This window comes from Heteronotia binoei, chromosome 3 (assembly GCF_032191835.1).
Source record: "Heteronotia binoei isolate CCM8104 ecotype False Entrance Well chromosome 3, APGP_CSIRO_Hbin_v1, whole genome shotgun sequence".
Taxonomy (NCBI): Eukaryota; Metazoa; Chordata; class Lepidosauria; order Squamata; family Gekkonidae; genus Heteronotia; species Heteronotia binoei.
In genome coordinates, this window is record NC_083225.1 from 192,479,832 (window position 1) to 192,492,472 (window position 12,641).

Below are 12,641 nucleotides of genomic sequence, written 5' to 3' on the forward strand. Positions count from 1 at the left end.
CAGAGAAGAGAGCTCTGGCTGTCCCAAGGCCATTCCAGCAGGTGCAAGTGGAGGAGGGGGGAATCAAACCCGGTTCTCCCAGATAAGAGTCTGCACACTTAACTACTACAACAAACCGGCTCTCAAGGGCAGACAGTGGCAAACAAGAGGCAGGCAATGGCCAGCCACCTCTGGTAGTCCTATCTTGGAAGCTAAGCAGAGCTGGGCCTGGTTCATTCTTGGATGGCAGACCTCACCCAGGAAATCTAGGGTTGCTGTGCAGAAGCACCAAGAATACAGAGCATCACTGCCCCAGACATTAAGAACATAAGAGAAGCCATGTTGGATCAGGCCAATGGCCCCTCCAGTCCAACACTGTGTCACATAAGAACATAAGAGGAGCCCTGTTGGATCAGGCCAGTGGCCCCTCCAGTCCAACACTGTGTCACATAAGAACATAAGAGAAGCCATGTTGGATCAGGCCAGTAGCCCATCCAGTCCAACACTCTGTGTCACACAGTGGCCAAATAAACCAGGTGCCATCAGGAGGTCCACCAGTGGGGCCAGGCCACTAGAAGCCCTCCCACTGTGGCTTTGGGTGAAGAAGGACTTCCTTTTACCCGTTCCAACCTGACTGCTCAGCAATTTCAATGAGCACTCACGAGTTCTCGTATTGTGAGAAAGGGAGAAAAGTCCTTCTTTCTCTACCTTCTCTATCCTGTGCATCATCTTGTAAACCTGTCATGTCACCCCTCAGGCAACGTTTCTCCAAGCTAAAGAGACCCAAATGCTTTAACCTTTCCTCAGAGGGAAAGTGTTCCAACCCTCTAATCATTCAGTAGACAGTAATGTCCCAGATAAACCAAAGGTCTGATTCAGCAAAAGGCAGCATCATATAGATATAGACAAGCTGGAATGGTTCTAGAGGAGGGCGATGAAGATGGTGAGGGGTCTGGAGACCAAGTCCTGTGAGGAAAGGTTGAAGGAGCTGAGGATGTTTAGCCTGGAGAGGAGGCGGCTGAGAGGTGATAGGATCACCATCTTCAAGTACTTGAAGGGCTGTCATAGAGAGGATGGGGTGGAATTGTTTTCTGTGGCCCTAGAAGGTAGGACCAGAAATAAAATCTGATGAGTTTCCAGCTCAACATTAGGAAGAACTTCCTAACCGTTAGAGCGATCCCTCAGTGGAACAGGCTTTCTCCTTGGGAGGTGGTAGGCTCTCCTTCCTTGGAGGTTTTTAAACAGAGGCTGGATGGCCATCTGACAGCAATGAAGATCCTGTGAATTTAGGGGGAGTTTTTGTGAATTTCCTGCATTGTACAGTGGGTTGGACTAGATGACCCTGGAGGTGCCTTCCAGCTCTATGATTCTTTGTGTTTTGTGGATGGTTCTGCCTTTAAGGAGAAAACTGATAAGCAGGCTTGGCTTCAGGGACTGGTTCATCTGGGCATGAGCAGAGTCCTGCAGGATCAGACCATTGAGTCCAATGTCCAGCAATGGCTAGCCGGATTTGGGACATACCCCAAAAGGTACCAACGCAACAGCCACTGTGGCCGGACCTGCCTGTCCCGCATTGGTCTTGTCAGCCACCAGGGAGCCTGCAGCAGACGTGGACTATTGCACCCTTTTTAAATCTTCGTTCGCGAAGCCAAGCCGAGAGAGAGAGAGAGAGAGACCAACGCAACAGATGTATCTGCCCTGCCTCTTGTATGGCATTTCTGATACTGGAAGTCTGTCTCATTGATCTATAGCGAGCCAGTTTGGTGTCATGGTTAAGTGTGCGGACTCTTATCTGGGAGAACCGGGTTTGATTCCCCACTCCTCCACTTGCCCCTGCTGGAATGGCCTTGGGTCAGCCAGAGCTCTCTCATCTGGGAGAACCGGGTTTGATTCCCCCCTCCTCCACTTGCAGCTTCTGGAATGGCATTGGGTCAGCCAGAGCTCTCTTATCTGGGAGAACCGGGTTTGATTCCCCACTCCTCCACTTGCAGCTGCTGGAATGGCATTGGGTCAGCCAGAGCTCTCTTATCTGGGAGAACCGGGTTTGATTCCAGACTCCTCCACTTGCACCTGCTGGAGTGGCCTTGGGTCAGCCACAGCTCTCTTCTCTGGGAGAACCGGGTTTGATTCCTCCCTTCTCCACTTGCAGCTGCTGGAATGGCCTTGGGTCAGCCAGAGCTCTTGCAAGAGTTGTCCTTGAAAGGGCAGCTGCTGTGAGAACCCGCTCAGCCCCACCCACCTCACAGGGTGTCTGTTGTGGGGGGAGAAGATATAGGAGATTGTAAGCCGCTCTGAGACTCCTTTGGGTAGCAAAGGGCAGGGTATAAATCCAATCTCCTCCTACTCTTCTTCTTCTTCTTCTTCTTCTTCTTCTTCTTCTTCTTCTTCTTCTTCTTCTTCTTCTTCATTACAGTTCACAGCTGGGCACTGAGGCAAGATACTGGAAATGAATCTCAGTGCAATTGTGTAAGCACCCTCACATCAACAGCCAGTTTGGTGTAGTGGTTAAGTGGGCGGCCTCTTATCCAGGAGAACCGGGTTTGATTCCCTACTCCTCCACTTGCACCTGCTGGAATGGCCTTGGGTCAGCCAGAGCGCTCTTACCTGGGAGAACCAGGTTTGATTCCCCACTTATGTGACACAGAGTGTTGGACTGGAGGGGCCCTTGGCCTGATCCAACATGGCTTCTCTCATGTTCTTATGTGTCACAGAGTGTTGGACAGGATGGGCCATTGGCCTGATCCAACATGGCTTCTCTCATGTTCTTATGTGACACAGAGTGTTGGACTGGAGGGGCCATTGGCCTGATCCAACATGGCTTCTCTCATGTTCTTATGTGACACAGAGTGTTGGACTGGATGGGCCATTGGCCTGATCCAACATGGCTTCTCTCATGTTCTTATGTGACACAGAGTGTTGGACAGGATGGGCCATTGGCCTGATTCAACATGGCTTCTCTTATGTTCTTATGTGTCACAGAGTGTTGAACTGGATGGGCCATTGGCCTGATCCAACATGGCTTCTCTTATGTTCTTAAGTAAGAAAATGGAAGAAAAGAAGGAAGAGGGAAAAGAAAAGACAGAAGAGAAAGAGAAGGAGGAAGAAAAGTAAGAAGAGAAAAAAAAGATGAAAAATAAAGTAAGGGAGGAACTGAAAAAAAATATGAAAAATGAACCAAGAAAGGAAAGAAGTGGAAGGTAGAGAGAAAAGGATGGAAAGGGGGGAAGAGAGAGCAAGGAATGAAGGAAGTGGAAAAAACAATGGAAGAGAGGGAAAAGAAGGAAAAATGTGTAAGAGAGAAAATGAAGAGATGGAAGAGGAAAGAAGAAAAGAAGAAAATGAAGAGAGAGTGGGGGGGGGGGAAGAAGGAAGAGAGGAAGAAAGAGAAGAGAGAATTCCTAGGGAAGGAAGGGTTAAAGAGTTTCAGCCTTCCGCCCCTCCTGCTTCTCTGATTAAGAAAATTTAAGGGTGGGGGAAAGATTTTAAAAGGACGGTGTTCACATCTCACAACCTAGTTCTTTGCTTTCCCCAAAGGAGGCGCCTTTGTAGAAGGCTTGCATCAGACGGAGCTCGGGCTGAGTTGCCCGTAGAGCATCTCCTTTGCTCTCACCTCTACTGTCTCTACAGGCCAACTCCACAACTACCGCTTGGCTCTTTTCTCTGCTCTTTGGAAACTCTCAGGAGAGAAAGTGCTGGTTGGAATCTCTTTCCCCCCTCCATCCTCCCCTGAACAGAAGAATGCTTGCAGAAATCAGAGAGATTATTTTTGGCCTAGGTTTCTTGCTTCTTTCTCTGGCTTCGGAAGCAGAGGCGATAGCCGGTAAGTACCTAGGACAGGAGGTCCAAAGGGGATGGGGAAGGCATAGGGAAGGATCCGGCCCCTTGAGGGGAGGGGAGGGCGGAGAGAGCGAGATGTCTACCTTACATTGCAAGAAATGTTATCCAATTGCACCCAGCAGAAATGGAAAAGCAGAAAACGTCGTCTAGTGGTTTTATACTGTACAGACGAGCCAGTTAGGAATTCCTTTTGGGCGCTCAAATTACCTCTGTATGCCTTTTTGGTGTAGTGGTGAAGTGTGCAGATGCTTATCTGGGAGAACCGGGTTTGATTCCCCACTCCTACACTTGCACCCGCCGGAGCGACCTTGGGTCAGTTGCAAGTTCTCGCCGAGCTGTTCCTCTCAAGAGCAGTTTCTGTCAGAGTTCTCTCACCCTGCCTCACAGGGTGTCTGTTGTGGGGAGGGGAGGGGAAAGGAGATCAGAAGCTGCCCTGAGACTCCTTTGGATAGCGATGGGTGGGGTATAAATCCAATCTCCTCCTCCCCGCCCCCTCTTCTTCTAGTTTGAGAGCCAGTTTGGTGTCGTGGTTAAGTGTGCGGACTCTTATTTGGGAGAACCGGGTTTGATTCCCCACTCCTCCACTTACAGCTGCTAGAATGGCCTTGGGTCAGCCAGAGCTCTCTTATCTGGGGGAACCGGGTTTGATTCCCCACTCCTCCACTTGTAGCTGCTGGAATGGCCTTGGGTCAGCCAGAGCTCTCTTATCTGGGAGAACCGGGTTTGATTCCCCACTCCTCCCCTTGCAGCTGCTGAAATGGCCTTGGGTCAGCCAGAGCTCTCTTATCTGGGAGAACCGGGTTTGATTCCCCCACTCCTCCACTTGCAGCTGCTGGAATGGCCTTGGATCAGCTATAGCTCTCACAGGAGTTGTCCTTGAAAGGGCAGCTTCTGGGAGAGCTCTCTCAGCCCCACCTACCTCACAGGCTGTCTGTTATTGTGGGGTGGGATGGTAAAGGAGATTGTGAGCCATTCTGAGACTCTGAGATTCAGAATATAGGGCAGGATATAAATCCAATATCAATTTCTTCTCCTTCTCCTCCTTCTCCTCTTCCTCCTCCTCCTTCTCCTCTTCCTCCTCCTCCTCCTCTTCCTCTTCCTTCTCCTCTTCCTCCTCCTCCTTCTCCAGCAACCCCAAACCCGTTGAAATGAATACTAATCCATTCATTCCACCAGGCATGCTACTGGAGATGCTCTGGGTGGACTGTGCTGTAAAGGCGCATGGCTCATTCCACTCATCATTGTGAGAGAATTGTCTTTGACATGATAGCATTCATCACTGTGGATTTGTGGGACAGGAACTAGAGTTCAGGCTTTTGCTGGGCTCCCTCTTTATGAGAGAACCTGGGTCATTCGTGTCCATCTCTTTCCTTCAGCCTTAGCTCCTCACGGGTGGTTCTCCAGCCCAGGCAACTGAACGGGGGGCCCATGTACCCCTAGAGGCTCAGCTCGCTCTCAGCCATCGTTGGCATCTTTTCCTGGAAGGGGTCACCATAGTGATCCTGGGGCCCTGAGGAGCCAAGTGAGAGGCAGACCCCATCCAGTTGAAGGCAGGCGGGAGATATGGAATCCTAGAGTTGGAAGGGACCTCCAGGGTCATCTAGTCCAACCCCCTGCACAATGCAGGAAACTCACAAACACCTCCCCCTAAATTCATTGCTGTCAGATGGCCATCTAGCCTCTGTTGAGAAACCTCCAAGGAAGGAGAGCCCTCCACCTCCTGAGGAGGAAGCCTGTTCCACTGAGGAACTGCACTCACTGTCAGGAAGTTCTTCCTAATCATAGAATCATAGAGTTGGAAGGGACCTCCAGGGTCATCTAGTCTAGCCCCCTGCACAATGCAGGAAAATCACAAGCACCTCCCCCTAAATTCACAGGATCCTCATTGCTGTCAGATGGCCATCTAGCCTCTGTTTAAAAACCTCCAAGGAAGAAGAGCCCACCACCTCCCGAGGAGGAAGCCTGTTCCACCGAGGAACTGCACTCACTGTCAGGAAGCTCTTCCTAATCATAGAATCATAGAGTTGGAAGGGACCTCCAGGGTCATCTAGTCCAACCCCCTGAACGATGCTGGAAACCCACAAATACCTCCCCTTAAATTCACAGGGTCTTTATTGCTGTCAGACGGCCATCTAGCCTCTGTTTAAAAACCTCCAAGGAAGGAGAGCCCACCACCTCCTGAGGAATCATAGATTCCTGGAATTGAAAGGGACCTCCAGGGTCATCTAGTCCAACCCCCTGCACAATGCAGGAAACTCACAAACGCCTCCCGCTACATTCACAGGATCTTCATCGCTGTCAGATGGCCATCTAGCCTCTGTTGAAAAACCTCCAAGGAAGGAGAGCCCACCACCTCCCGAGGAGGAAGCCTGTTCCACTGAGGAACCGCTCTAACGGTCAGGAAGTTCTTCCTGATGTTGAGCCGGAAATTCTTATGATTTAATTTCAACCCACTGGTTCTGGTCCTCCCTTCCGGGGCCACAGGAAACATGGCCAGCAGCTGGTTCCCTGTGGCTTGAATGGGGAGGGGGAAAGGGGCTGTCCCTGCAAGCACTTGGCTGAAGCTTCAGAGTGGACAGATAAATGGCAGTAAATGCCTTATACAGGCTTGGGGTTTTTTTGCAGCAGGAATTCTAGGGTTGCCAAGTCCAATTCAAGAAATATCTGGGGACTTTGGGGGTGCAGCCAGGAGCAAGGCTGTGACAAGCATAACTGAACTCCAAAGGGAGTTCTGGCCGTCACATTTAAAGGGACGGCACACCTTTTCAATGCCTTCCTTCCATAGGAAATCATGAAGGATAGGGGCACCTTCTTTTGGGGCTCGTAGAATTGGACCCCCTGGTCCAATCTTTTTGAAACTTGGGGGATATTTTGGGGAGAGGCACTAGATGCTGTACTGAAAATTTGGTTCCTCTACCTCAAAAAACAGCCCCCCCCAGAGCCCCAGATAGCAGCGGATCAATTCTCCATTATTTCCTATGGGGATAGGTCTCCATAGGGAGTGCCCAGTTGGTATTTCCCTCCCCCTCCCCCCACATTCTGATGACCCTGCAGTGGGGCGAGGGCCTCTAAACCAGGGGATCCCCTGCTCCCACCTGGGGATTGGCAACCTTAAGGAACTCCTTGGTCTATTAGGCCACACCACCCCTGATGGAGCCCAACCTCTTAGAGCTCACAGTAGGCCCTGTAAGAAGAGCCCTGTGAGCTCTTGGAGGACTGGCTACATCAGGAGGGCGTGGCCTAAAATGCAAAGGAGTTCCTGCTACAAAATTAAAAAAAGCCCTGGCCATATAGAATCGTAGAGTTGGAAGGAACCTCCAGGGCCATCCTTCGGTAGCCGAGCTTAGAGAAACTGCCTGAGCCTTCATTTCCACTTGCTATAGTCGGATCCAGAAGAAAATACATTCCATAGGTGTACCCCTTAGGCTTGCCAAGTCCAATTTAAGGAATATCTGGGGACTTCGGGGGTGGAGCCAGGAGACTTTGGGGGCGGAGCCAGGAGACATTAGGGGTGGAGCCAAGATCAAGGCTGTGACAAGCATCATTGAACTCCAAAGGGAGTTCTGGCCGTCACATTTAAAGGGACGGCAGACCTTTTCAATGCCTTCCTTCCATAGGAAATAATGAAGGATAGGGGCACCTTCTTTTGGGGCTCATAGAATTGGACCCCCTGGTCCAATCTTTTTGAAACTTGGAGGGTATTTTGGGGAGAGGCACTAGATGCTATACTGAAAATTTGGTGCCTCTACCTCAAAAAACAGCCCCCCCCCAGATACCTGCGCATCAATTCTCCATTATTTTCTATGGGAATAAATCTCCCTAGGAAATAATAGAGTTCCCAGCAGATATTTCCCTCCCCTCCCCCTGCTTTCTGATGACCCTGAAATGGGGGGAGGGCCTCCAAACCGGGGGATCCCCTGCCCCCACCTGGGGATTGGCAACCCTAGTACCCCTGGATAACCTCTGTATGCTAAGTGAAACACAGGCATTCAGAATCCTGAAACAGAGGATCTTAGATATTGAGAAACAGTCCCTTTGTTCTTCTGGACATAAAACTTGTTCCTCTTTCGCATTTGGTATCTTCCCAGATCATGGGCTGCCTGATGCCTACCTTTCCCAGGATACTTCACCCCAGTTACGCCGCTCTTTTATGTTAGCAAGACTCGATGTTCTACCCTCAGCGGTATTGTCTCGGAGGTTTGCTGACAGCCCTTATCAGGATAGAGTCTGTCCATGTGATGGCAGGCACCCTTATCAGGGTAGAGTCTGTCCATGTAATGGAAGGCACCCTTATCAGGATAGAGTCTGCCCATGTAATGGAAGGCACCCTTATCAGGATAGAGTCTGTCCATGTAATGGAAGGCACCCTTATCAGGGTAGAGTCTGTCTATGTAAAGGAAGGCACCCTTATCAGGATAGAGTCTGTCCATGTAATGGAAGGCACCCTTATCAGGGTAGAGTCTGTCTATGTAAAGGAAGGCACCCTTATCAGGATAGAGTCTGTCCATGTAATGGAAGGCACCCTTATCAGGATAGAGTCTGTCCGTGTAAAGGAAGGCACCCTTATCAGGATAGAGTCTGCCCATGTAATGGAAGGCACCCTTATCAGGATAGAGTCTGTCCATGTGATGGCAGGCACCCTTATCAGGGTAGAGTCTGCCCATGTAATGGAAGGCACCCTTATCAGGATAGAGTCTGTCCGTGTAAAGGAAGGCACCCTTATCAGGATAGAGTCTGTCCATGTAATGGAAGGCACCCTTATCAGGATAGAGTCTGTCCGTGTAAAGGAAGGCACCCTTATCAGGATAGAGTCTGCCCATGTAATGGAAGGCACCCTTATCAGGATAGAGTCTGTCCGTGTAAAGGAAGGCACCCTTATCAGGATAGAGTCTGTCCATGTAATGGAAGGCACCCTTATCAGGATAGAGTCTGTCCGTGTAAAGGAAGGCACCCTTATCAGGATAGAGTCTGCCCATGCAATGGAAGGCACCCTTATCAGGATAGAGTCTGTCCATGTAATGGAAGGCACCCTTATCAGGATAGAGTCTGTCCATGTAATGGAAGGCACCCTTATCAGGATAGAGTCTTTCTATGTAAAGGAAGGCACCCTTATCAGGATAGAGTCTGCCCATGTAATGGAAGGCACCTTGAAACGGTCACCCATGTCTTAATTCATTGTGATTTTTATGGGGAAGTGCGGGACTGCATAATCCAACCTATTCTGTCTAATTTTTCTGGATTACCTGAAGTGAAGTTATTTTTTTTTTCTATTATCTGACCGATGTTCCAATATCACAAGCCTGGTTGCAAACTACCTTTGGGCTGCCATAACGATCAGGGAGCAAAAGACTAGCAACAAACACTTTCTCTATGAAGAAAGGTTAAAACCCTTGGGGCTCTTTAGCTTGGAGAAATGTCGACTGCGGGGTGACATGGGAGAAGTTGACGATTATGCATGGGACGGAGAAGGTAGAGAAAGAAGTACTTTTCTCCCTTTCATGCAATACAAGAATGCGTGGGCATTCAATGAAATTGCTGAGCAGTTGGGTTAAAACGGATAAAAGGAAGTACTTCTTCACCCAAAGGGTGATTAACATGTGGAATTCACTGCCACAGGGGGTGGCAGCGGCTACAAGCATAGCCAGCTTCAAGAGGGGATTGGATAAAAATATGGAGCAGAGGTCCATCAGTGGCTATTAGCCACAGTGTGTGTGTGTGTGTGTGTGTGTGTGTGTGTGTTTTGGCCACTGTGTGTCCCAGAGTGTTGGACTGGATGGGTCATTGGCCTGATCCAACATGGCTCCTCTTATCTGACACAGAGTATTGGACTGGAGGGGCCATTGGCCTGATCCAACATGGCTTGTCTTATGTTCTTATGTGACACAGAGTGTTGGACTGGAGGGGCCATTGGCCTGATCCAACATGGCTTCTCTTATGTTCTTATGTGCCCCAGAGTGTTGGACTGGAGGGGCCATTGGCCTGATCCAACAGGGCTTCTCTTATGTGACACATAGTGTTGGACTGGAGAGGCCATTGGCCTGATCCAACATGGCTTCTCTTATGTTCTTATGTGACACAGAGTGTTGGACTGGAGGGGCCATTGGCCTGGTCCAATGTGTCTTCTCTTGTGTTCTTATGTGACACAGAGTGTTGGACTGGATGGGTCATTGGCCTGATCCAACATGGCTTCTCTTATGTTCTTATGTGACACAGAATGTTGGACTGGAGGGGCCACTGGCCTGATCCAACATGGCTTCTGTTATGTTCTTATGTGACACAGAGTGTTGGACTGGATGGGCCACTGGCCTGATCCAACATGGCTTCTCTTATGTTCTTATGTGACACAGTGTTGGACTGGAGGGGCCACTGGCCTGATCCAACATGGCTTCTCTTATGTTCTTATGCGACGCAGAGTGTTGGACTGGAGGGGCCATTGGCCTGATCCAGCATGCCTTCTCTTATGTTCTTATCTGACACAGAGTGTTGGACTGGAGGGGCCATTGGCCTGATCCAACATGGCTTCTCTTATGTTCTTATGCGACGCAGAGTGTTGGACTGGAGGGGCCATTGGCCGGATCCAACATGGCTTCTCTTATGTTCTTATGTGACACTGAGTGTTGGACTGGAGGGGCCATTGGCCTGATCCAAGAGGGCTTCTCTTATGTTCTTATGCGACGCAGAGTGTTGGACTGGAGGGGCCATTGGCCGGATCCAACATGGCTTCTCTTATGTTCTTATGTGACACAGAGTGTTGGACTGGATGGGCCATTGGCCTGATCCAATGTGTCTTCTCTGATGTTCTTATGTGACACAGAGTGTTGGACTGGATGGGCCATTGGCCTGATCCAACATGGCTTCTCTTACGTTCCCCTTCTTGACCTTTGACTGGTTTTTACAGCTGAAACCCCATGTAAACTTGCTATGTTGTATTTTTTATTTCGATGCCAATAAAGGTATTTGGATTGGATTGGAGCTTAGAGAAGCTGTGCAGCCCGGCTGCTTTCCTCTTTAAGGAGAGAGCAGGCAGGGGGAGGGGATACTAAACGGTGCCCCACAGGGAGGTGACGCCCCAGGCCGCCAGCTACTTCGCCTACTCCCACGCACCGGGCATGGTTTTCAATAAAATTCAGTGTTTTTTTTTTTTACATGAATTCTTGCTTCCAAGGTGGCTTCTTTTTATTTACTATTGACCTTTGACCCTCCTCCCCTCCCGTGGGCACACTGCCTCTTACGGAGCAACGTAGTTTCTTGCGAGATGCTGCAATTTGCGTCATGGTAGTGAGGCAGCTAGGGTTGCCAGGTCTGACTCAAGAAAGATCTGGGGACTTTGGGGGTGGAGCCAGGAGACTTTGGGGGTGGAGCCAGGAGACTTTGGGGGCGGAGCCTGGAGCCAGGGTGTGTAACAAGCATGACTGAACTCCGAAGGGAGTTCTGGCCATCCCATTTCAAGGGACCGTGTGCCTTTTAAATGCCTTCCCTCCGTTGGAAATAACGAGGGACAGGGGCACTTCTTTGGGGGCTCAAAGAATTGGACTCCCTGGTCCAATCTTTTTGAAACTTGGGGGCTGTTTTGAGGAGAGATGTTGCATGCTACGCTGCAGATTTGGAGCCTATGCCTTAAAAACACCCCGATCCCCTAAGCCACAGATATCTGTGGATCAATTCTCCATTGTAGCCTGTGGGAATTGTCCCCCAAGGGAATGATGGAGTGCCCAGCAGAAATTTCCCTCCACAGAGCAATGTCCCCTCTAAGCAGAAGAGCTAATTTGGTGTCGTGGTTAAGGGTGCGGACTCTGGGAGAACCGGGTTTGATTTCCCACTCCTCCACTTGCAGCTGCTGGAATGGTCTTGGGTCAGCCAGAGCTCTCTTATCTGGGATAACTGGGTTTGATTCCCCACTCCTCCACTTGCAGCTGCTGGAATGGCCTTGGGTCAGCCAGAGCTCTATTCTCTGGGAGAACCGGGTTTGATTCCCCACTCCTCCACTTGCAGCTGCTGGAATGGCCTTGGGTCAGCCATAGCTCTCTTATCTGGGAGAACCGGGTTTGATTCCCCACTCCTCCACTTGCACCTGCTGGAATGGCCTTGGGTCAGCCAGAGCTCTCTTACCTGGGAGAACCGGGTTTGATTCCCCCCTCCTCCACTTGCAGCTGCTGGAATGGCCTTGGGTCAGCCAGAGCTCTCTTCTCTGGAAGAACAGGGTTTCATTCCCCACTCCTCCACTCGCAGCTGCTGGAATGGCCTTGGGTCAGCTAGAGCTCTCTTCTCTGGAAGAACGGGGTTTCATTCCCCACTCCTCCACTCGCAGCTGCTGGAATGGCCTTGGGTCAGCCAGAGCTCTCTTATCTGGGAGAACCAGGTTTGATTCCCCACTCCTCCACTTACAACTGCTAGAATGGCCTTGGGTCAGCCAGAGCTCTCTTCTCTGGGAGAACCGGGTTTGATTCCCCCCTCCTCCACTTGCACCTGCTGGAATGGCCTTGGGTCAGCCAGAGCTCTCTTATCTGGGAGAACCGGGTTTCATTCCCCACTCCTCCACTCGCAGCTGCTGGAATGGCCTTGGGTCAGCCAGAGCTCTCTTATCTGGGAGAACCGGGTTTGATTCCCCACTCCTCCACTTGCAGCTGCTGGAATGGCCTTGGGTCAGCCATAGCTCTCTTATCTGGGAGAACCGGGTTTGATTCCCCACTCCTCCACTTGCAGCTGCTGGAATGGCCTTGGGTCAGCCAGAGCTCTCTTCTCTGGGAGAACCGGGTTTGATTCCCCCCTCCTCCACTTGCACCTGCTGGAATGGCCTTGGGTCAGCCAGAGCTCTCTTATCTGGG

The 12,641-nt window shown here is 50.5% G+C and overlaps 1 protein-coding gene across 2 annotated transcripts in view; it reads left to right on the top strand.

The window, feature by feature from the left end:
- Positions 1-3,467: 3,467 nt before the first annotated feature.
- CHRDL2 (chordin like 2) overlaps positions 3,468-12,641 on the top strand; it is a 61,294-nt gene continuing 52,120 nt past the window's right edge. Inside the window, exon 1 of one of the 2 annotated variants that reach the window (XM_060235035.1) lies at positions 3,468-3,799. In XM_060235035.1, the coding sequence (XP_060091018.1) occupies positions 3,718-3,799 (82 nt within the window). In that variant the 5' untranslated portion in view covers positions 3,468-3,717. The remainder of the gene's footprint in view (positions 3,800-12,641) is intronic. The other variant, XM_060235036.1, reaches the window with a different exon arrangement.